Raw genomic sequence first — 24,563 nt, 5'->3', positions numbered from 1 at the left:
ACTTTGTTCCCACATCCAAAATGCCTGACGCAAAAGAATACAAGCTTCAGTTTGGAGCACGGCGTGAATTTCTTACTAAAAGCGTTTTTCGGGAAATCGTCTACTCTCTCGTAAAACGTCTGTTTGTCTGAGCAAAGCCTTTTCCATCTGTTAGATGCAATTAATTTGCTAGTGACCCCTCCTTCTGTTCAGCAGTCTCACTACTCGAACATTAATTGAATAAGCTCTCTCCTAAATCTTTTTCATGCTCTTGCCTGGGGACATTTTATACCCCCGAACACAAGTCTCTAAATAGTTGAGAAATGGTCAGATCTGTAATCATTAAATTGTGATGCACGATAATTATTCATTTTTCCTTAAAAATAAACGTTAAAATCACGGCTCTAATGTTTAGGGGGAAAAATTAAAACACAGAAAATCCAATCTTTTTTTTTTTTTTTTTTTAATGCGTGTCTAACATTTAAAGTTTCAGTAAACATGTCTCCAAAAAGCAGTGCTGTAGAGATCAGAGCTTGACTGTTATTTCACCCCTCATTTCTCTCCTTTCATCGAGTGATTCTTTCCATCTTTCCATAGCCAAATTCATCAACTCCATGTCCTCAGCTTTCCTTGCTTTGGATATATTCATTTTTAGGTAGACCTTAGGCTTGTCAAAAAAACAAACAAAAAACAGCAGCAGCAGCAGAAAGAAATTGAAATATTAGAAAAATTAAAAAGTGTGAGAAGCGTCCTTCCTCGTAAGACTGTGGAAGAACACTGTTAAAACCCAAACAATGACAATTCTGGTTGGCCAAACACGCCATCACTCAAATAACAAACGGTAACTGTAAAAAACGCAGTCTCTTGCGATTACAAAATCGCACTATGTCACGTCGCAATATCGATTAGATTTTGGTTAATCGTGCATCCCTATCATCAACTGTATGCGTATGGATTTACTGTGGCATATTTGCCGTGGGGGACGAAAATAAAATGAAAATGTCTCCAAGAAATCAATCAATACATATAATGTTTTGTGAGAAAGTCGTAATTCCGTGTATTATTTGTCTTTGTACAAGTCGATAGTGTTTTGCAGCCTTAAAATATCCTGGATGAGGAAAACTGCACAGTGATGCGCACAATTAAACTGATTCCTTGCGAGGAAATATAAAATGAAAAAATAAGAAATGGTTATATTTTGTGTTAATGTTCTTTCTCATTTCACTTCAAAATTTCTGGGTTATTTGCTAATTTATTATAAAAAATTATGAATACAATTAGTAGAGAAGGTATTACTGATGCAGCGTAAGGCACGCAATTCTGTTGCCTCATGGCAGAGGGCGATAGTGAGACCAAGGCTTCTGATTTGGCGCTCACTTTAGCCCCACACACAATAGAATTTGTGATGGTATTAACGGGCCAACAGCAAATCAAGCCATCCGATATTTTTTCTCTTGTTAAATGGACTTATTTTCATATAGAAGGATTACCTATCAAAGGATGCTTTTATTCAAAAAGAGAAGCTCTTAGACAATAGTAAGATTTTACATATTGCTTTCTTGCTGTGTAAATGATGAATAAGATGTAGGTACATTTATGAATCAAAGGAATACTGTAAAACAAAATCGGAAAGGAAAATGAGGAGATGGGACTGCTCTTACAAGTATATTATTGTTCGCATGAATAAAACATTTTGATGATATCGGAAGACACATCCAGAAAAAATCCAAGATTTGCTTCGCCTGAGCTACAGAGGCTTTTAACGGCGGACGGTCCGAGCTGAAGAGTCGTAAGTCATTGTCAGTAAAAAACAAACCCGTTTCGCTTATCTCACCCGAGTCTCCGTGCTCTGCCATTTATTCACGTCAAAAAGTTAACCAAACTCAACAACCCGGAAGGAGATATTCAACAAAATGCTCTGTCTGCGTCACTCTCCATGAAAACTTTTTTTTGTGTCTGTGTTTATCCCTTGCCTGTCTCTTTGGCAGAGCAATTTTGACTCGCTGTGTTCGTCAGCAATCGCTCAAAAAACATCAAGTATTAGAAATGAGCTGGAAGTAAGTGGGGAGTTGACAAATAGCTCCAATTTGTAGTGCATCGACTGACAAGGTTGTGTAACACAAATACACAAACAAAACAATTCCCAGACTCATCTGTCAGTGCAAAGTGAAGAGAACAACACTTTTCAAGTCAGTCAGTTTCTCAGAAATTTTTACAAGGCGTCCCGATGAAGGTCATGTCCATCTCATCGAATGAGACAATCAAATCAACATGACGATTAATTATGGATGCTAAACACAAAATAAATTAAATCCGTCGCCTGGGGAAGGAAGTGTGTACAGAGGACAGCAACGAGCCAATCAAAGTTGATCTCGAAGCCAATTCTCACAATGCTAGAGAGTAGAGATAGCCCAATCTGATTTAATAGATCAATATCAAGTCAGAATTGGGATATTCGTTACCGGGAACCGTGAGTTTGCACAAAAGGCACCGACGAGCCAATTAAAATTGATCGCAAGGCGGATTCTCACAATTCTAGAGAGTAGGAGTGGCCCGATCAGATTCACTAAATTGGATCAAGTCTGATCCAGGCCAAAATGGTCTGGATTGGGATATTTGTTGCGAGGGGAGGGGAGTGTGCTCGGTGGTCAGTGACAAGCCAATAAATTGATTTTGAGGCGGATTCTTACATTTAGAGGGAGTAGGGATGGCCAGATCTTATACACTAAATCATTTGCAGGTCAAAATGATAAAGATATTTGTCAGGATAGAAGTATGCACTAAGTGCAGTGACAAGCTAATAAAATTTATCTCAAGGTGGATTCTCATTAGGGATCAGCCGATATTGGTATTTCAGGGATGATATCGATTTTTAGTATTAAAAGGAGGTCGATAACTGATATTCGAAGCAGATATAAATTTGCTGTTAAAACTTAAGGAATGATGTAAGAATTTAAGAATATTACAAAAACAAACAAAGAACATTTCTTTTGAATTCAAATAAAGTAGCGAGTGAGAGAATGGCTCGGCTTCAAAGCAAAGCGCTTAGCTGCTCGTCTGACCCAATTAGGATGAATAAAAATGCTGCTACCAATATCCGACAAATTTCCAAATATCGGTGCCGATAATCGGTCGACCTCTAATTCTCAGAATGCTAGATAGTGGGGATGGCTCGATCCGATTCACTAGATCAGGAAGAAGACCGATACAGGTCAAATTCTTTGGGATATTTCTCGCCTGGGGAAGGGAGTGCGTACTGAGGGCGCACAAGCCAATTAAAACGTATCTCATGGCGTATGTTCCTCAAGGCTATTGAGTAAGAATGGCCAAGTCCAAATCACTAGATTGGTATCATGTCCGACCCAGGCCAAAATGATCGAGATCAATCTATCGTAACAAAAAATGTAAATCTTATCCAATGAATGAATTAGGATTAAGTGAAATAAGATATGAATATAAAGGCTATCATTTTGTCATTCCTTTTAATGGGTAAAAAAAAAAAACGATAAAATCCTCATGCTTTTATTGATAAAAGTTTGGAAGGCATTGACAATAGCTGAATTAACAGAAAATATTTGATTTATAGCTCACCCAAACCAAAACGATGCCCTATATTCTAAAATACACATACAATTTCAATCAGATGTGATTGCGGGAAAGTTGTAGCTATTTAAAAAGACACTGTGTAATATTTGGTAACTAGAGGTCACTGTATTATGTAGTGCAACTGAAAAGCAGCATTACAAAGGAAGAATACAAACTACGGAGACTCAAGGTGACCAAACCGCAACATTTTTTCCTCTCATTTTTTTGCCCCGCCTTTCGCCATTTTGTTTTCCTCCCGTAGCAGCAAGACAATCATGTACGTGAGGTGTGGCTCATGTTATGTAAAATAAATAATATAATAGTTATTTTGTGTTTATGTCAAATCAATAGTTTTTTTTATTTCATTTTTAATGAATGAAGTTTTTTTTTTTGTTTTTTTTACCTTTGGGAGTCACTAAATAACACCAATGTCTGTTTAAATATACCGTATTTTCTGCAATAGAAGGCTCCCACCCCAAATATATATAGTCTTTTGTGAAGTATTTCTAATATATATGGCGCATGGAATAAAATTACACTAAGAGCTAAGGTTGCATTAAAATAAATACATTTAAATTACAATAATGTATTTCATACAACAAATTAACATTAAGACATCTGGTTTCACCACGAACCTTAATTTTAACAATAAACAACGTGTTATCTACAAGAGGGCACTCGAGAATCCCTTTATACATTTCTCAAAGGCAGAACTGAGTTGCAATTCACTGGCTGAACAGTGCTTTACATATACATTTTGATTCGATTCATAGGGCTGCGGTAAAAGTAGTATCCACTGACCGTCTCCCGGAATGATGCGCAGTGTAACCGTGTTCCCGGCCTCCTTGATGAGGTTGACGATGTCTGAGTGCGACTTGTTGGTGATGGAGCAAGAATTGACGGCCAGGATGCGATCTCCAACCTTTAGTTTCCCGCAGCGATCGGCGGGGCTTCCCTCGATGATGCGACCTATTTTGTGAGGCATGGCCACACACGCATTGCCGGCTGTGCTCAACAATCACATGATGCGAGTATCGGAGAGAACGGGTGCAATTTGATAGGGACAGAAAGGTGGGAAAATAGGAAGAGAGCAGTGGGAAGGGTAAGCGTTAATTTACCAGCAGGCAAAGACTAAGGGCAAAGATACAAAAGAAAACTAGCAAAGCGAAAGGCAATGGGCCAAGATTTGGTCATAAAATTTGGTCACCTAATGACTCCCAACACCTCAGTTGGGTTGAGCGTGGGGGCTGGGAATCCCCTCCTCTGCATTGAAATTGTATGTGTATTTTAGAATATAGGGCATCGTTTTGGTTTGGTTGAGCTATAAATCAGAGCCAGAAATGACTAGCCACCTCCCACTAGGGGGATATGGCTGCGGTATATTATATATATATATATATATATATATGTGTGTTCAATGCGTGTTTTTATTATTTTACTCTTGAAAACTAGTTTAGAATATAGTAACACAACAATAATATACTTCAAATGAAAATTATACCTGCCAGTACTTACGGTGTTTATTTTAAACTTAATATTTATTTTTTTTGTGAGTTAATTCTTAATTTGTTTTATTTTTGTATTTTTTAATTATTATTTCTTTGTTTACGTCTTTATTCTGAATGTATACATGTTTTAATTCATTGAATTCTAATTGTATTTACTTAATATTTATTTTTTGTTTCTTAAAGATTAAATTGTTCTATATTTGTATTTTATTGAATTACAACATTGAATCATAATTAATTTCTTATTTCCTATTTTATGTTTTTAGCTTGTATATATTTTTCAAACCCCGCGACCCTAATAAGGATAAGCGGTACAGCTAATGAGATGAGATGAGATATTTTTCAAATTCATTTAATTGATTATGCTATTTTCTCTTGATTTAAAAAAAAAAATGTTATATTAATTTCTATTCAAAAATCCTACCAATTTGAAAGGCGTATCAGACCAACCCCTAATATGCATATGACGTGAAAATCTGTCTTTGGCACTGAATGAGCCAAGTTACTTTAAGAAAGAAATTCTCACTTGAAAAAAAAAATGTCGTCGACAAGCTGACTTGAAATTTAAAAAAAAAGTTAATCTAGTTCGTCAGGGCCGTTTCACAACCGTGTTGCTCATATACATTTCAATTGTGTTTTGTACGTCTTTTAGAACGGAATCAAGTATTTCCACTGCCCATTTAAAGAAAGCGATTCTTTGTGAGGCGAATGTGGGATGCTGAGCACTTTTTCGTTCCACTCACACAGAGAAAATGCAAGTCTGGAGAGCAGTAAAATACCTTTTACCATACTGAACGGACTGCGTAGTTTCTGTCTCTGGCTGCTATTTAACTTGTGCTGAATAATAAAAGCGTCTTATGTAAGGCCCACTTCACTTGTGATCAATTATGAAGGCTGTGTGAGAATAAAGCAACAACAGCAGCGAGAAGAGAAAAGGTTTACAAGTTGAACTGAAGCTGAAAGGATTCCTTGAGAGGGCTTTTCTCAGTGTTTCTCAACCAGTTTGCTGCATCCAAATTTTCAATTTTGTCATAATTTTGTCTTCCAGTGATTATAATTGTAGCTGTAATATTCTTCTATGTCAATAGGTGGCAGCGCATTGATATTTACTGGACAGCAATTTTTGTAAAATTATAGTAAGAAGAAACAAATATTACATACAATAAAAACAGACTAGGAGGTAGCACAGATAGATAATTTAGTTAACCTGAATCAAAATTTAATTCAATTATGACATTCTATGTTTAACTACAATTTATGACTAGTATTTTTCTAATTTTACTCTCTAACACTAGGTAAAACATAACAAAAATAAAATACTTTAAGGGCTTAATTAAATCTGATTTGAGAGATTTCTCATATGTCCCTATTGAAAACTAGTTAAAATATATAGTTAACACAATTAAAATAATGTATTTAAAAAGTGTAATAACATACATGTAACTGCAATTTAATGATTGGGGCGGCAGTAGCTCAGGAGGTAGAGCGATCGTTTTAGGATTAAGGGATCCCAGTTCGAATCCCGGCTCGTCCGTGTTACATGCCGAAGTGTCCTTGGGTAAGACACTGAAACCCCAATACCCCCAATAAGCAGGTTAGCGCCTTACATGGCTGCACAGATCACGGCCGCTATTGGGAAATGTGAAGCACAATGTAAAGCGCTTTGGGAAGTCATTGACTTGAAAAGCGCTATAGAAATGCAGATCATTTCATTTCAGATCATTTCATTATAGTATTTTCATTTTTGCTCTAATAACAACTAGTTTAAAATGTAGTTGCAAAACAAAAACACTTAAAATACTTCATTACATATAATTAACTGCAATTTAATAATTGTACTATTTCTCTTATTTTACTATTAAAAATTGTAACACACTAAGGTTAAAAAAGTAAAATTATCTGGACCTTTTCCCAAGTGTAAGCCTAATGTCCAGTTCAATCAAAATACAAACACAAATTAAAATAATATATTAAATTCATTCAATAATTTATAAATCGATCCAACTAAAATTAATTAATTAAACAAAATGAATATAATTAAATGAAACACAAAAAAAAAAAAAAAAAAAAAAAAGAGTTCGATGAGTTCCATCAAACTAATTCATCATACCAGAAGTATTTATTCCAAAAGAGTAAACTTTGTTTATATATTGTTTAGCTAAAATAAAAATAGCATAAAACAATGGGCCGAGAACTTAACCTTTAACAGTTTCTATGAGTGGTGTATGGAAGCCAAAGAGTGCCAAAATGCAATACATAAAATGACCTTTTAAAAAAAGGTTGCAAGAACTAATTAAGCACAGCTACCATTAGCCATTTTTACTTCAGATTGCTGGTCTTGCATATTGCAAAGTTTGTCACTTACAGGATGAATATGTCCAGGATTTTTAAAAATCTTTGTTCATTCACTGCAATTGCCGTCCATACCCGTCAGTGGCATTGAAAGAATTATTGACGTCAATAGCGCTCAATGGCAGTGAACGAATTAAGCCCAAACCCACCAAAATAACTCGTATGTTTGTAAGCTCCATAGAAGTTACTTGAGAAAAAGGTTGAGAAGCTCAGTGCTTGAAAACAACGCTTTAGAGGTTTGGTGTTCTAAGGACAAAAGCCTTGAATAAAGATAACAGAAAGACCCAAGTAATAGAGAAGGTGCGTTCAAAATTTCACAGAAAAAAAGGTTATTTTACCAAACGTAGTGCCGGCCTCAGGACGGGAAACCGAGGACACGATGACGAATCCGAATCCCTCGTTTTCGCCGCGGCGGATCTCCACGTCGTAGGGCTGCAAGGCGCTAATGGCGGTGTTGGGTGGTTGCGACAAAGCGGCGGTCGCCGAAGCCGTCACAGCGTTTGCGCTCCCGCCGGCTCCTCCGCCGCTGCCGATTCCGGAAGTGGAGCCGCTTCCGGAACTGACGGTGTTGAGAGAATTCTGACTTCCTTGCGGGGTTCGTTTCCCGATCTCCTCTGTTAGGCTGGGGGCTTGCGTGCTGCTGTGGTGGGAAGATGCCGGCGACGGGGGAACATCGCCTTCCGCTTTTACTTTGAATCGGAAAGGAAAGAGAAAACGTTAGCGTACGAGAAAGAGGAGAGGCTAATGAAGAAAATCAGGATAAGGACGATGGTACATGTTAAGTTTAAGTTTGTATTAGAAATTTCGAATAAGGGGAGAAGAGATCAATGGATTTTGAACTTGTAAGGAGCACAGGGAGTGTACTTAGATAAGACCCCAACCTGGTATAAAAGCCCGACCCTAAGATATTTCTTTTTATTACATTTTCAAGGTTTAGGAGAGCAGATTGGCCATAGGCGGTATGGAAATGAGAGAACAGCAACAATTATTGGCGGATAGCGCCACCGATGCCAGAATAATAAACAAGAGAGCGCAATTATAGTCAACACAAGGAATTGGCATCCAAATAAACTCCCTTGCATTTTTCTGGTATAAAAACAGAATAAACTTATCAGAAATACAAGGTTCCCTCGCCATTTCACAGTTTAACTTTCTCCTTGACTTTTTTATGTGAATTTGTTCCACGGAATAAAACGGACTTTGCAGAATTACAGCATCACTTTACAAGCACGGATACACGCAAACCAATCGGAGAACTGCTTTCTGTTTTCTGGACGCTGATTGGACAATATGAATAGCTTTTAATCGTTTACATGACTATTGACGATTAAAAGCAATGCTGTTTACATCACGTTTGTGCAAATAGATGTCATTTCTGCATATAGAGTACTGTCCCTAGCTACTTGTGCTCGTCGTGCCTTGCCAGTGGCGTGCACATACACTATATATGAATCGATACAAGTGTGGCTTTTTTGTCACAAGAGCAGAAATTACAATTTATATATCTTAGAGAAACCAATCAATACACAGCAATTTTTAGCATGTAAGTCAGAGTTAGTATTGTTATTTGTCTCTTTACTACAAGATCCAAACTGTTTTGGGGCATTCAAATATCCCAGATGAAGGAAACTGATAATGGTTATGGAACAGATTAACCACGGAAATCAAGGGAATACTGTAGTAGTGTTGTTGTTTTTTTTTAAAATGCCACTGCAAAAAATGTTAACCTTTCGGCTGAAAATGTTATTTAAAGTATATTTCTATTTATTTATTTCTGTTCAAATTTTTTTTCTAATTTCCCCCCCAAAATAACAATAATTCAAAAACTCACTATTAAAAAAAAACAAAAAAAACATCTTTATCTTTTTATTATTATTTTACTTGTCTTATCATTTATTTCTCTACCAAAATAAATGAATCCTTAATATAAACCTATTTTTTTTGCTCTTATTTTAAAAAAACTTGTTTTTAAAAAGTTTGGAAAAATAATCTATTTGCCTAAGCAGAAAATGTGCTTATTTTAAGTGCGGTATTGTTATTATGTTTAAAAAACTATGGATTATTTAAAATGATGTGGGTCTTTATCCTCATTTTTGCACTTTGTCAACATTCCATTCATGCAAAAAAAAAAAAAAAAAAAAAAAAAATCTTTTGGGTATCACAGCAACAATATATCTAACTCCACCCGGGGAAGTAAAAGCCCACGTTAAACCCCAACCCCACATTTGCATATTACCCTATTTTTATTAGTGTGTATTTTTTGTAACACTATTTAAATGCTCTTTAATAACACGTTATATTGGGTATTTTTGTATTCTATATCTTTTATTTTATTTTTTAACACAAGTATACTGCTGTGTGAAGTGTGAATTTCCCTACGGGGATGAATAAAGCATCTATCTATCTATCTATCTATCTAAAATAAATATTACAATTCGGTAACATTTCTTTGGGCTGAGGTATACATTGTGTGTGTTTGCATAGTGCAGTGTCTAGCACATTCGCCTAACACGCGAAAGGTTTACTGTTTGAGACTGGGTGGAAACATTTGTTGGCCTGGAAAAGGATGGGTGCCACCAGGCTGTTGCTTCCCAAGACACACCACAGGAAATGGTGACCCTACAACCCTAGTGGTTAAGGGATACAACCACCCACCCTACCACATTTAGCATGTAGTACATTATACAAAAAATATACACATCATCCGATATCGGTTATCCGGAGATCGCATCGTAGGAAAAAGCAGTTTTTGTGTCTCTAATCTCAAAATAACTTTTTTTTTTTTTTTTTTTTTGCTGAGTTTCACCTTCTCCAACAACCTCTCAACAATTTGTGCTGACATAACAAAAAAAAACAGCCCCCAAATCCACATTTCATTTCCTGTGAAGCAACAAGAGGAAAGTATTTTATATTCTTGGAGGCAGACGGTGAGCAGCAGCTACTGTCGCCAGACCGAAGGTCAACCGCCCGCTCCATCATTTTTACCGGCCATTCCAAATCAATGTGCTGACGAGCAGAGCCTCACACATAGTTGGCCGATACCAGGGCTAACAGAAATAATGACGTTTCAGCCCTCGTCGATTTAACCCTCGTAGCATGCAGATGGATACCGAATTGTGTACATTTTCACGTTTTTTGCATTTTCAATCTCAGAAATAGCATTGAAAAGTAAACACCCGGGAGCTTAAATTTCCCCCGGGTTGTGAAAACATGTAAAAGCTTAAAATGGCATTGTTATGTGATTTATATTGTATTGCATTTGGGAGCCAACAGCATACTACTGTATAAACAAAACATGCTATGTACTGTACCTAACTTGGGCGTGTAAACCTGTATTGTAATTTCTAATCTTTGTTACATCATTAACCCGGTGTACTTCAACGTTTTCCACGGGATTTTGGTATTTTTCTCTTCAGTGCCACGGAGTTAATTCTATGCAAAGTAATTTTTCTTAATAGAGTGTTCACACCACTACACCAGCTGGTGGCACCAAAGCCCAAATAATAATTTTTCCTGCAAACCACTTACAGGTGAGGTTTTGGGGAGAACTTATTTTGTTAAAAAAAAATGGCATGTACTGAAATAAACGTTACCACTTAGTGAGAAAATTCAAAGCTCCGTCCATCAGCCATTTAACCTGATATGCATGTTTTTGGAATGTTGGAGAACCTGCAAACTCCACACGGGGAGGCTGCGGTAGCTGGAATTTAACCCTGGACCTCCGCACAGTGTAACTGCGTGCTAACTACCCAGCCGCAATGCCGCGGGGGGAGGTAGCGGGAATAGATAAATGAAAAACTGTTTGAATATAGATAGGTCTGATGCCATTGATGAGTGATGGGAAGTAGAAGAGAAAATCAGAAATGTCACACTTTTAAGTTCACGTCCATATAATGTACACTGACATGCATTGTATCAAAAGAAAACGTATTGGCACAAGGGTTAAAAACATTTCCACCCTTGAATGGTTCTAAGATTTGCCGTGGATTCGTACCTGCGTAGCTGGTTTTGCGTCGAACTGTGAGGTTGACGTGACCCTGTTTTGCCGCCTGCTGCATGAGTTGCACCACCAGCTGGTGCGACTTGCCCACCACAGCTGTGCCGTCCACACATATAAGCTCGTCGCCTGACCTTAAGCGCCCGTCCTCATCCGCAGCGCCGTACTTCACGATGTGGCCGATGTAGATCTAAAAGGAAATGTATGAATAAGCTGAAACATAAATACATGTGCTGCATACACAGTAGATCCAAAGGTTAAGGTATCGCTAGCTTACAATGTTTTCAAAATACAATGCAGAATACAATGTTTTTCAAGTCCCTCGATACAGACAGCATACAACATATTTTGTGTCCCCAAAAGCTAACCAAATTCACACTTCGACTAAACTAAGATGCCTGTCTGCTGCTATTGGTCAACGTCATCGAAGACGCTATTCTGCTATTTGTTTGCGTCACTGCGTCATGACAATGCCAATATATTAAAGAATGAATTCCTTGGCACAATGTTCCATTTGTCTATCTTTGCTCAGTTCAGTGTCTTGTGTAACAACTACCGGTAATTTGTTATGGTAAGGGTCAGGACAATTGCAGAGATGCCAAAGGGAGAAGCAAAACTATGATTAACCATGGAAACAAAGTTTGCAATTGTCAAATACAAAGAAGACACATGAATTGTTACCTTCACTAATGAATATTGCTGTAACCAAACAATGAAGGGGACAACCATTAAAAATAAGGAGGCTACTAAAACCACCATCTCTTTTAAAAAGCATAAAAATAAAAATAGCATAAAAATACTCACCTTCTGCCTCTGCATCGATCAACAAACTCAAGTACCAGCTCAAGTCCCATCACACCGGAGGTAAATAACATTTCATTTCCCCTTTACACGTATATGGATTTATAATGGTATTTAATCATATACACATATATTATGTATCAGAAGGGCTTACTACACTCTCTTTCGTTACTAATGTTTAATATGTAAATACAATTTTAATGTTTTTACCTGGGTTTTCAGAGCGCATTAGCTAATTACCAGACATGGTCTTTGTGCTGTTTTCATTGGTGGTTGCAACGGCCAAATTGAATTCGCTTGTCATCGTTCCTAGAGGACTAAAATAAATTCCAACGACCTTACAAAGATTTAGATGTGACGAAAGAGAACAGAAGTGTTTTTGAGAGATAACTTCTATCAATATATAATTTTATTGTTTTTATCCAGGGTTTTGGTATGCATTATCTAATTACTACTGGTTCCTATCCCCGTCACACAACAGTTTCCCCTTGCGGTCCCCAACTCAAAATGGATTAGTCGTATCCCAGTGGGCTACTGAAATCTTTTAAGCAATTAAAAGAAAAAGCTTACAATGCAACTGGAATACCTACCGGCTCTCCTTCCTCGTTCCCTCCAAGAATCCTGAAGCCAAACCCTGTGTCCTTCCTCCACAGGAAAATATCCTGCTCTTGGAAGTCTGGAACTGTAAAGATGGAAACATACTCATCACCAATTGAGATCCAGACATTATTCTTACAGGTAACAAAGAGCTGGATTCAAAACCCTATTCAATACAATTCCAAAATGACCCCAAGAAGCAACGTTTTTCAAGTGCTGCAGCTCTGCAGATCTCTGAGTAAACTGACAAGGAGATTTTCTCACCAAGGTCACCAAAGCCAGAAAGAGACATTAAGAAGGCAGAAAGCGTGAGCGGTCCGCCTACAATCCTTTTCGACGACAGCTAAAATCCCGACGGAGTCGGGCTATCGCTTTTAATCCATCAGAACGGAACAGCGGAAGAGAGGCAGACTCAAAGGGCAAACTGTCACAATCGGCACCTGGAATTGTAACGGGTCAACTGTGTACTTGCACTCTGCTCTTTTTTTATAATGCTTCACAACAAAGTGTGCTATGATTGGATTGGAAGAAGTGGTACAAAAAAATCAATTGGTAAAAGAAGAGGTACAAGCAGCAGAAGAGAAATGTTAGACAAAGAGGTAAAAGGAAGAGGAAAAATAGGAGGAACAAGAAGACCAAAAGGTACAAGAGGTAGAGGCAGAAGATGAGTTACACAAAGAAGAGGTGCAAGCAGCATAAGAAGAGGGGGTAAATTCAGCAAGAGATATAAGAGGGAGAGGTTAGGGAATAGGTACAGATTGAAGAACAGAAGGTACGAGAAGACGTACGAGCAGAAAAAGAGTTACAAAAAGAAGAGCTACAAGCAGTAGGAGGTATTAGAAGAAGAGGTAAAAGGAACAAGAAGAGGAGGAGGGACAAGAACAACAAGAGGTACAAGAGGTAGACGCAGAAGGAGAGTTACACAAAGAAGAGGTGCAAGCATTATAGGAAGAGGGGGCAAATTCAGCAAAATATATAATAGAGGTTAAGGAAGAGGTACAGAACCGAAAATAGAGACCAGAAGAGGTAAGACCAGAAGAAGAGATACAAAAAGAAGAGGTACAAGCAGCAAAAGAGATATAGAGAGGAGATACCAGAATAAAAGGAACAAAAGCAGAGGTAAAACCAGAAGAACAAAAGCTGTACAAGTAGAAAAAGAGGTACAAGAAGAGGAACAAGCAGCAGCACGAGATACGGGAGAACATTTAAGAAGAGGTACCAGAAGAAGGGGTAGAAGATGAATTAAAACAGAAGACATGGAAAAAGTAGAACAAAAGGGACAATCAGAAGAGGTACATAAAGAAGAGTTACAATAACAAAAAAACCCAAGAGGAAGAATAGGTAGGTGAATAAGTGCAAAACCAGTTTAAGAAGAGGTACCAACCCGCAAGGCAAACCAATTTTAGATGTCATGTTAACAGCTTAAGATTTTTTTTTTTTAACAATTTCTTAGAGATACTTGTACGTTTACTTAATTACATACCTCCTTTTACTGTTTTTCAGTCTTTGTTTTAAAAGCCTAAAAACTTGAAGAAAATACATTTGTCTGCTGCTGTTAACTACATTAATCTGAATTGTTTAAATCCTAAAACTTGAACAGAAGCAAAGAGACAAGCATCTACTCTGCTGCTGTACTAACTCCAAGTGTGTGTTTTGTAATCAGAGTAGGGCAAAAATGTTGTCAGTCGTGATCATTTGTGTGACAATTAATCGTCTCCAGAAAATCCTAATTTTGAAGGCCCTCGGTACATAAAGAACCATGGGTAAAACAAAGGTACATAAAGAGGTACAGAGGAACAAAAAAGATAAAACAAATGGTGATACCAGCAGAAGCGCTTGGAGAATAAGTAGAAATAAAAGAAAAAAGAAGAGGTACAGGAAAAGGTCATGGAAGTACAGTACAAAACGGAAGAAGTAAAAAAGTAAAGGAAGAGGTAGTAGAAGTAGAAGAATAAAACTCAAAAGAAACAAGAGACAAAATAGAAGCAAAAACAGAAGAGTAACTGAAAGAGGACAACAAGAAGAGAACAAGGAGTAGAAAAACTGTAACGAGGAGGAGTGGAAAACAAAGGAGATTAAGGGGGACGGGAATGAAAAGATGAAAGAGTCGAACTGGAAAAAAGGAGTAAAAGGAAAATAAGAAGGATAAAGAATACAGAAAAGGGAATTGAGGGTAAAAAAACGTAGCAGACAAAATTCACAAAGAGGAAAAGGGAGTAGAGGTAAAAGCAAGGCTAGGTGGAGAAAAAGGAATGGAATACAGAAACCAAAAATATGAACGGAAAACAAAGGGAAATTTCTTTGAAGATTATAAGGGCAGACTTTACATATTATGGTATTGGCACTTTGCATCAATGACTAAGTACCGATACTGATATCGATCCAGGTAAGGAAAGTGCTATTGAACAGCCATGATACTAAATCAAATAATTTTCCTGAGTCCTTGATCTCAAGTTCTCTTCTAAGAAGTGCGCCTACAGAAATATATCGTCTGAGCCTGACACGGTGCATATAGCAGGATTTTCCTGCACAAAAGCTCAAAGCGGTGAGCGGAAACTGAGGATTTGATCCTTCGGTTCCAGAGGGGTCGACGGTAATACGCAACTAGTCTTACTCTGGCGCAGGGGTCTTCAAAATTATTTTTAAAATTAAACAGTACATGTTCATCACACAGTGTCCTAGTGGTTGACTGAGCCCATTTGAACCCTGCTTCTAATAATTACCGTACAACCTTGTAATATGATAGTAACAACCTAGTAAAGTAGACCCGGTGTACGGCGTCACCACCCTGGAACATTTTCACTTAACGATGTAAAGGATTTTTTCAGCCCCTCTTAACGGCATTTTCCCCACTCTACAACATCAACAACAGATTATTTCGCAAGCCCAAAATCTTACAGCATTCAAACTTTGTGGTATTCCTGCATATGATTTTGCATGGTACATGCCTGTCGGCTATTGGTCGACGTCATAAAAAATGCTGGTCTGGTTTTGGTTTAAGTAACAGCATCATGAAAATGACTATGTTGTGTGCTGAACTACTTCCCACAATGCCTTTCTGTCTTTTCATTCAGTTCAGAGTTGCATGCTGTACGTTTGACTCAACTCCGTTTTTTCCTTTGTCGTTCAAAATCTTAAGTTTTGTGTTTTTACCTCAACAGAAAAAGTTAATAAGTAGTTTTAAAATTATGAGGGTTTTTTTCCCCCTTTTAACTATATATTATTAAAAGCTCCAGTGTGTGTAAACGCCGGTAGTGGAAAAACTATGTTTCTCATTTAAATAAAATGCAATTGAATCAAAAAATTTGCAAAAACACATCTCATAAACATGATGTTTTAAAGAGATTTATAATTATACAGGTATAGGCTTATAATATAGCACAACTTAAGATGCTCTTTAAAGAAGCTAACACATTTCGCTACCATCTTACTACAGAAGTCTGTAGGCCAGGGGTCGGCAACCGGAAATGTTGGAAGAGCCATAACAAGCTTAAAAAAACAGCAACAAAAAAACGTCTGTAGTTGCAAAAGATAGAATTAAAGGCTTATATAATCATTTGTAAATCCAAATTAAAAAGGGATTTATAAATGAGTTACTTATTTAATATTTATTATAAATATTTTTACAGCCTTGAAAAACGTAAAGAATGTTTGATTTGTGTTTGTCCTCCAACAGGAACCAGATTTGAAAATATATATTTCCCTGCCTCTTGTTTTTCAGTTTCCAAGAACTTTTTAAAAAGCTCTAGGGAGCCACTAGAGTGGCTCCTAGAAGCCGAAGGTTCCTGACCCCCGCCGTAGAAAATACAATAGTTTGTTTTTTGTGCTGTATTCATTCACTAAGGGTCCCAAGGCTTGCAGTAATGCTAAATGGAGAAGCAAAGACCTAATAAACATTGATACGATGCTTGCGATGATCAAAAAACATGAAGAAGGATACTCTTGCTAAGTTGCATGGACATAACCAATCACGATCGGGACTTTTATTTGAAATAAGGAGGCAATAAAAGCAAATAAATCTTGAAAGGGCAAGATGAACAAAAATCAATTTTGATTTCAATCCGCCATCACCTCACCCTTTTGCATCCACCCACTAACTCCACTGTACCGGCTCAAGTTACATTATACCAAAGGCAAATACAATATAAATTTTCCTTAACATCTATATTTATTCATTATGTGATTTATTCCTAAACACTTATAGTACATTTAAGTAGTACTGACTATATAATATTTTGTCATTTTAATGTTTTATCTGGAGTACCAGGGGCTGGAGCGCCTTAGCTAGTTATCCCCCACCATACAATTCCTACCTCAAATCGGATCTTGGGTGTTTACTACAGGCACAAAAACCCATAAAAATGAACGGAAAATGAGCTCTAAGGATATGCTTGTTTTTTTATTTCCTTTCGGCCGCTCATACATGATTGAAAAGCAGATTTGACTCCTTTTATGCATACAGCTTTACATCATCTGCCCCTCTTTTTAAATTCTTCTTCATCAAAATAAAGGGAGGCTTTGACAAGTGATGCAGTCTAAAACCATTAGACGTTAACGTCGCACAGCCCTTGAAGAATGTTGCTTTTTCTCCTCCCAAATTTTTTTGGGGGGGACACTAGATCTAAGAGCTTTTATAATTAAGAAATTCTCCATGCTTTTGGTTAGACAAGGGAGAAGGAAGCATGCAATTCGCTCACATCCACTGCTCTGTTGAAACTAACTAGAAACCTGGATAGAGACTCACTGAAGGCAATTGAAGTTAAGTTTTAAAGTGCTTTTCTGTCGGCAAATAATTCATCTTACCGTATTTTAAGTATTATTTTTAGGAAAAGTAATAATTTAGCGATTATTTGGTATATATTAAAACTTCTTTCTGAGCAGAAAAAAAGCCTAAATGTTGTAATAACATTTTTTTTTAATTTATATTTTAGGCGGAAATAATAAAGATTATTTTTGTGAATATAGTATTATAATAATAGTCAAAACCCGTACAGTATAAACCTTTATGTATTCATTAAATAATCAATTATACATTCAAACCAAGGAACAAACCCAATTGACAGGCTCAAACAATTGCTTAACAAAAAGACAACTGTATTTTATATACATTTATAACTTCTGTACTGTCAAATTCCAATGTTTAAATAATCTTGCTACAATATTGCACTTTTTATTGGTTATATGAAATATGATTGGTTGACTGACTTGGGCAATTATGAAGATATAACAATTTTCTATGGTAACCTGATTAAGGCAAAAATCTCAATTTGGCCCAAAAATGTGAAATAAAACTAAAGTATCAAGAATATAACAAAAAATATTTTCAAAATATAGTTATCCAAGAGATAAGTTAGAACAGGGGTATCAAACCTTTTTTAAGCTGAGAGCTACTTTTTGTTACTAATTAGCGCAAATGGTACCCAGTTTGATATGGATTTCTAAAATAACAAATTAGATAGATAGATGATAGATAGATACTTTATTCATCCCCGTAGGGAAATTCACACTTCCAGCAGTCTACCCCGTAGTTTATTAACAGATTAACGTTATTACTATGTTGTTACAATATTATTACCAGTTTAATTATCGAAAGTAGGGTTAAATAGACTCAGTCAATCAAAAATATAATTTTACTAAAAAGTCAAAATGACCCATCACTGGTGAGCTTTTTTCAGAACCGGGTCCGTGGGCTACTAAGCTATCCTTAGGGGGTTACCTAGAGCCCACGGGCAACATGTTGAAGACTAATGATGTATACAAATAAGAGTACCAGCATTATTTTGCGTTTGAAAAGAAGAAAGGTACTTACATCCTTATCCCAATTACCAAACCCACCAAAGGCCTCCACCAAGCCCCACAGCCTAGAATGAATCCTTTAACCGCCACCAAAAATCAAATACTTACGCCTACTTTCATACATGCTCCTGGACTGGGCCCAAATCTTAAAAGGATCGGGTTTTCTCTGGATGGTCCCGTCAGTGGCCGAGTCCTGGGCCGGGAGTCCCGGAAGGGGCTGGGATGGAACCGGTGGAGCAGAACTTTCGTTGAGTGGCGGTCCAAGCGACGAATGCAATGGCGAGTCGGTGTGGACGCTCCTGTGACTTGAGACGCTGAGCTGAGAGCTGTTCTGGCTGTCCTTCCTCGATAGTTGCTGTTGGGGAAGCAAATCGATTTAACATATTTTTCACACTATAAGGCGCACCGGATTATGAGGCGCACCCAAAAGAAAATTGTCTTTTGTACTATTTTTTTCATACATAAGCCACACCAGACGATAAGCAGATGGAAGTAAAGCTACAGTAAGGGCTAGGGTTGCACAACAAATAAATGAGTATGATCAATCAAAACATATCGCTGATCAGTATTGCAACATTTGACGCAAAGGGAATTGAAGCCGGATCCTATCCACTAGACCAGTGGTTCTCAACTCATCGGACTTCAGGACCCACTATTGCACCCTAATTACAGGATGCAACCCAAGCGAGAAAGAAAAAATCACTTCTTAAATGTATCCAGTGAAAGGATTGTGCCGTTTACAGCAGACAAAGTATAATATGGTTGGTTGGATCCCTTAACCACTAGGGTCGTAGGGGCACCATTTAGTGGCGTTTGTTTTGGTGGCCATTTGTGCGCCTGGCTGCTTACCCGAGTGCTTATACAAGCCTATCAAAGTCATGCACAAACGTCAAGCACACTTGGCCTCGCCTTTCTTGGCTGTTACTATTAAAACCTGCTTCTGATTGGCGGGCGCTATTAAACCCCGAAATGTGAATTCTTGTTGGCCAAATACTTCATCACTCAAACAACAAACTGGAACTATAAATCTTTCAAAAACGCAGTGATTTGCGGTTACACGATCGCACTAGGTCACATCGCGATATCGATTAAATTTTGGTTAATCGTGCAGCCCTAGTTCGTATACCTTTATTGGCCAAATTCAAGCAAATTTTAAGGACTTTCAAAGCCAATTTCCCAATTTTTCCAGTATGATTAAAAGAAGAAGATCTAGCGGCGATCGAAAGAACAGAAGCATAACCTTAGTTTCAAACCCAAGCTATAGCCCCAACGTTATTTCGGATCCCTAAACTTGGTTTGAAACACTAACATGCAGAACCAACCCGTAGCCCTACAGCTAACCCTAGCCCTGTTTCAAACTGTTACCCTAGCTGTAAACCTTTTTTGGAACCCTATTTTCAGTTTAAAACCCAAATATGGAGCTCAGACCCTAGTTCCTAACCCTACACCTAACTTTAGCTGTATTTCTAGCCCCCACCTTATTTCAGATCACTAAATTTAGTTTAATACCCTAATAATGAGACTAAACCATAGATTCCAATGCTAGCTCCAATCCTTTTTTGCCCAACCCAACACCTAGCCTAAAACACATAGCAACAATTTCAAGCATTAAGCCTCACCTAAAATTCAAGCACTTTTCAAACCTTGAGGGAAAAAACATAATTCAAGCATTTTAAGGATTTTAAGCAGCCGTACAAATCTTGTATCCAGTTCGAACCCTATTGCCGCTATTGTGGTCATCGAAAATTGTATTGACCGATACAGTAATGCTTTTCCAATTTTGTCACCTATGAGGCACACCATATTATAGGGTGCACGTTCAAATCCCTGACCCGTTTTTTTCTTTTTTTTTGGTGCGCCTTATGTCGGTAAAATATGGTAATTGGTAAAAAGGAGAAGAGCTGACGATGCAACGCCGACAGCATAGAAGCAGGGGGCTGACGGACAGATGAGGAAGAAAGAAAATGGGAAGAAACGGCTAACTAAAACCTGTGGGGTTTAGATAAAGGTACCTAAAGGCACTTCAAAAGGTACTTGAGATTCAAAATATATCTCAAATTAGCATTAAAGAGAGAACACAGCACGTGCTTCATTTTTACCTACACTGCAAAAAAAAAAAACATTCCCGTACCTTTGGCAGAATATTCATTTAAACTATTCATATTGTTATTTTTATGTCCTTTTTTGTTGTATATTTTTGCTGTTTAAAATGTAGGATTTGATATGACAGTTTTCATTTCAATTTGCTCAATTTAAGAATTAATTTTTGTTCGAAACAATATTGTTTATTAAACTGTCCATAAGTATAAAAATATGGAAAGTGCACAGCACCTGCTTCCCTTTTACTTGCAAATTTGTGTCCCTTCGGCAGAATATTTTGTTTATTTGAACACCTGGCATTACTATACTTTGCATTTTTAACACAGTTTTTCTTAACTTTAAAAAAAAAATATATCTAATACATTAAATGGCACTTAGGTTCGCTCAATTTGAAATTAAATGATTGAAAATTAAAATATTGTTGACTAATGAGAATGAAAAATAATATACATTTGGAAAAAAATGAATTGAATTATTTTACTTTACTAGTAAGATGAAAAAACGAGTTAAATATGTAGCAAACCCGGAAAAATATATTAGCACAATTATCTGTTAATGAATCAAAATGTATATTTTATTTGTTATGTATTTAAAGATCCTTAGGAGGATGAAAAAAAAAGACACTCCCCTCGAACTGATTTTTACATAAAAGCAATATTATTTATTTCATAGTTAGTTTTATTTTTACATTTATAAAATATATCGTTAAATGTTTTTATCACATTTATACGCTTTTTAAAATATTGTTTTTATGTTGTTATTATTATTATTATATTTATTATTATGTTCATGATAGTCAATAACTTTAAATAACATGAAAAACACTAAGATAATTTACATAAATGACGAAACTTTTTTTGAAAGATTTTTCACATGACAGCAACCAATAATGTTATGTTTTTTTTAAAAAAGCAAAGGTAAATTTAATATTGGCGGATTTCACAAAACCACCACCCTTTTGAATAAGTATTTAAAAAAAAAATTAACCATTTTTTAATCGTGTTTTATTGGCTATTTATTACTTGCTTGTTTTACTCTTCGTTTATTGTTGTGTCCTACTCATATGTACAGGGACCTTGGGTGTCCTGAAATGTGCTTAAAATACAATGTATTATCATTATTATTATTTATTTATTCATTCATTTATTTATTTCAAATCATTTTTTATTATGACTAATTTTTGGTTTAACCCCCCCTTTTTTTACATCTTTTGGTATATGTTTTACTTTTTGTGCACAATTTGCAATCATTCTTAATGTAACTATTAACAACTTTTCTTATTTACTATTTAAGTTTGTGTTTAATAAAGAATTGGGTGACGGTTTACATAATGAACCAAAAATAAAACATTTGAATTCTTTCCACATGATAAGTTAGTTATCTTTCTTTCATGTAAACAACAATTTATTTAAAAAGGACTTGGAAAACAATCTTTAAACAACTCTTTAAGAAATTATTTAGGAACCGTTTGGATAACAAATAAACAGAATCAATGTTGTAGAAAGATTTACTTCCACACGACGGCGACAACATTAATCCGCTTAATGCAAAATTCCATGATTTAACTGTAATGCAACAATACGCAATGGTAACATTCTCCTTGATTGCCATCTCAATTTGTGGCCCTGCATTGAAAAACAAAGGTCCAGACATGGCAAGAGCGGTAGCGGCATATCAGACAGATAGCAAGTGACAGCAATTGTAGTCTCACTCAGTATGACCTCGTAGAGATTTCACCATAGAGGACAAAAACACACCAGGAAAACACAGACCCACATATACACTATAAATGTGTACAAAATGTATATTAAAACAAAAAAAATATTTATGAAACCCTGTAAACATCTATATAAATGGATTGAAATTTTGCTACAGTGATACCAAAATCTGTATAGCTGTATTAGTTACCAATTACCCTTATGCTGCATTTCAAATAATTTGAAATTATATTTTTCCTTAGATTTTCCTCATTTGTTTTCCAAAAAGAAATAAAATCGGACATTTTAGGAAATGTATGTACTTTCTGGACAGTCTTTCATTTAAATACTGCATTTTTAAAAAACAACATTAAACATTAATGCAAAAATGCTAGCATTAGCAGCTAGCAGCTGTGTGCATGATGCTAGGATTAGTGATTAAGGTCTTTGAAACTGGCATGAGTTGCTAAATTATTTAGTATTAACCGCTAAAATGATGTCAGTGAGTTAATGTAAAGCTGGTCACAAAAGTGTTGTTATCCGCTGATACAGCTAGCAGCTATGTTCGCATATATATATGTATGAATCCAGGTCAGGAACAATCAATCACAATCATGTTTAAGTCCCTTACGATCTAATATTGTTTAATTGTCCAGCGCTAGCTGTTACTTGTATTCATGATTGTAACAAGTGGTGATTAGGTTAACATTAAAATAAAAGCCGTTCTAAGCTCTGCAATGGACACTCAAAAATAGTCTTTAGCGCTGATGAGACATTAGCCTATGTGGCGGCAGCATTCAATTAAAATAAAGAGTTGCTCATGCTAAAGCTGCCAGTGTCACTGACGCTGCCACTAGCATTGTAGTTGCCAATCAGGGTAGCTAGAATGAGTATCCTATTTGCTAATTCTGGCATAGTTAATACTAACTATTTGAGTTTCAGTTGCTTATACTAGGAGTTGGCACCGCTTTGCAAGTAATTGACTGCTGACTAGGGCTCTAGTAAAAGATTTGCGTTAAGGTAATGTTTTCGTTTGCTAGATTTTACTTTTATTGTAATTAAAAAAAAAAAGAAAAAAAAGAATATACTACAAAAACAAAATGGAACCGATGACAGAAAATTGCTTGTTCATTTTTTTTAGTTCCAAGACATTTTAACTTGTTTTTCAAGTAAACTAAGAAAATGCACACTTAAAATAAGCGAAATTATGTTCTAACATCTTAAATTAAGTATTTTTTTGTAATCCAGATATACTTCATAAAATTATTTAACATGCTAAATAAAATACCTGTGCCTACTTTATTGAAGTTTTTTCATTCTTAAAAATAAGAAAAAACATGATCAAATGTCTCAAAATGGGAAAAAATACTTTCCACAACTGTTTTGCTCATTTTAATCAATTGTTGTACAAAATATTTCTTAGAATGGGATCATCAATTATGCGCTGGATATTATTTTATATTATTTTAGGTATAAATGTCTTATTTTATGAGAAAAAAACAAAAACGTTACAATGTTTCAAAACTAGAAATTTGGCAAAATAGTGGCATAATATTTGAACTTATGTTTTACCGTTAAATAAGACAACTTAGCCCTGCGACTGGCAACCAGTTCAGGGTGTCCCCTGCCCACTGCCTGAAGATAGCTGGGATGGGCTCCAGCACGCCCGCAATCCTACTGAGGATAAGCGGTGCAGATAATGGATGGATGGATGGATAAGACATCTTATAATTAAAATAAGAAAAAGAGTAGATCATAGATGATTATCCTTATTTAAAAAAAGATTTGTACAACAATTAATTGAAAAAGGAGAAAAGCAATCATCCATACTAAATCATAATTGTTATCACTATTATTATTATTCCTCAAGTTAAAATGGCTTAGAACTAGAAACTTACACTTAAATTAAGCATTTTGTTTTCGCATATGGGGGTTGAATTTTATATTTTGCAGTGTTCTTTGAAATTATTCAGAATGGAAAACCACATCCAAACATTTGCTTAATCATTTGAAACACGGTGTAGTCCCAAAATAAAAGAAACCCATCACCATCCCTTCTACCAGACACCAGTACCCTCTTCCCTCCACCAAAACGACGTAACGTACCCTCCTAGTGTAATCTCTGTAAGGAGGAGCCATCTCAAACCCATC

At 36.3% G+C, this 24,563-nt stretch overlaps 1 protein-coding gene across 4 annotated transcripts in view; it reads right to left on the bottom strand.

Moving 5' to 3' along the window:
• LOC148364592 (membrane-associated guanylate kinase, WW and PDZ domain-containing protein 1-like) overlaps positions 1-24,563 on the bottom strand; it is a 164,397-nt gene that overhangs the window by 12,066 nt on the left and 127,768 nt on the right. Inside the window, exons 14-19 of one of the 4 annotated variants that reach the window (XM_088338737.1) lie at positions 24,519-24,563; positions 18,724-18,970; positions 12,813-12,904; positions 11,419-11,611; positions 7,763-8,113; positions 4,366-4,569 (exon numbers count right to left, since the gene is read on the bottom strand). In XM_088338737.1, the coding sequence (XP_088194863.1) occupies positions 4,366-4,569; positions 7,763-8,113; positions 11,419-11,611; positions 12,813-12,904; positions 18,724-18,970; positions 24,519-24,563 (1,132 nt within the window). The remainder of the gene's footprint in view (positions 1-4,365; positions 4,570-7,762; positions 8,114-11,418; positions 11,612-12,812; positions 12,905-18,723; positions 18,971-24,518) is intronic. The other 3 variants (XM_088338739.1, XM_088338738.1, XM_088338740.1) reach the window with 3 other exon arrangements.

This window comes from Urocampus carinirostris, chromosome 6 (assembly GCF_059441175.1).
Source record: "Urocampus carinirostris isolate Australia breed hairy pipefish chromosome 6, RoL_Ucar_1.0, whole genome shotgun sequence".
NCBI lineage: Eukaryota > Metazoa > Chordata > Actinopteri > Syngnathiformes > Syngnathidae > Urocampus > Urocampus carinirostris.
Note: the sequence above shows the minus strand (reverse complement) of the source record. Positions and strands in the feature narration are given on the sequence as shown.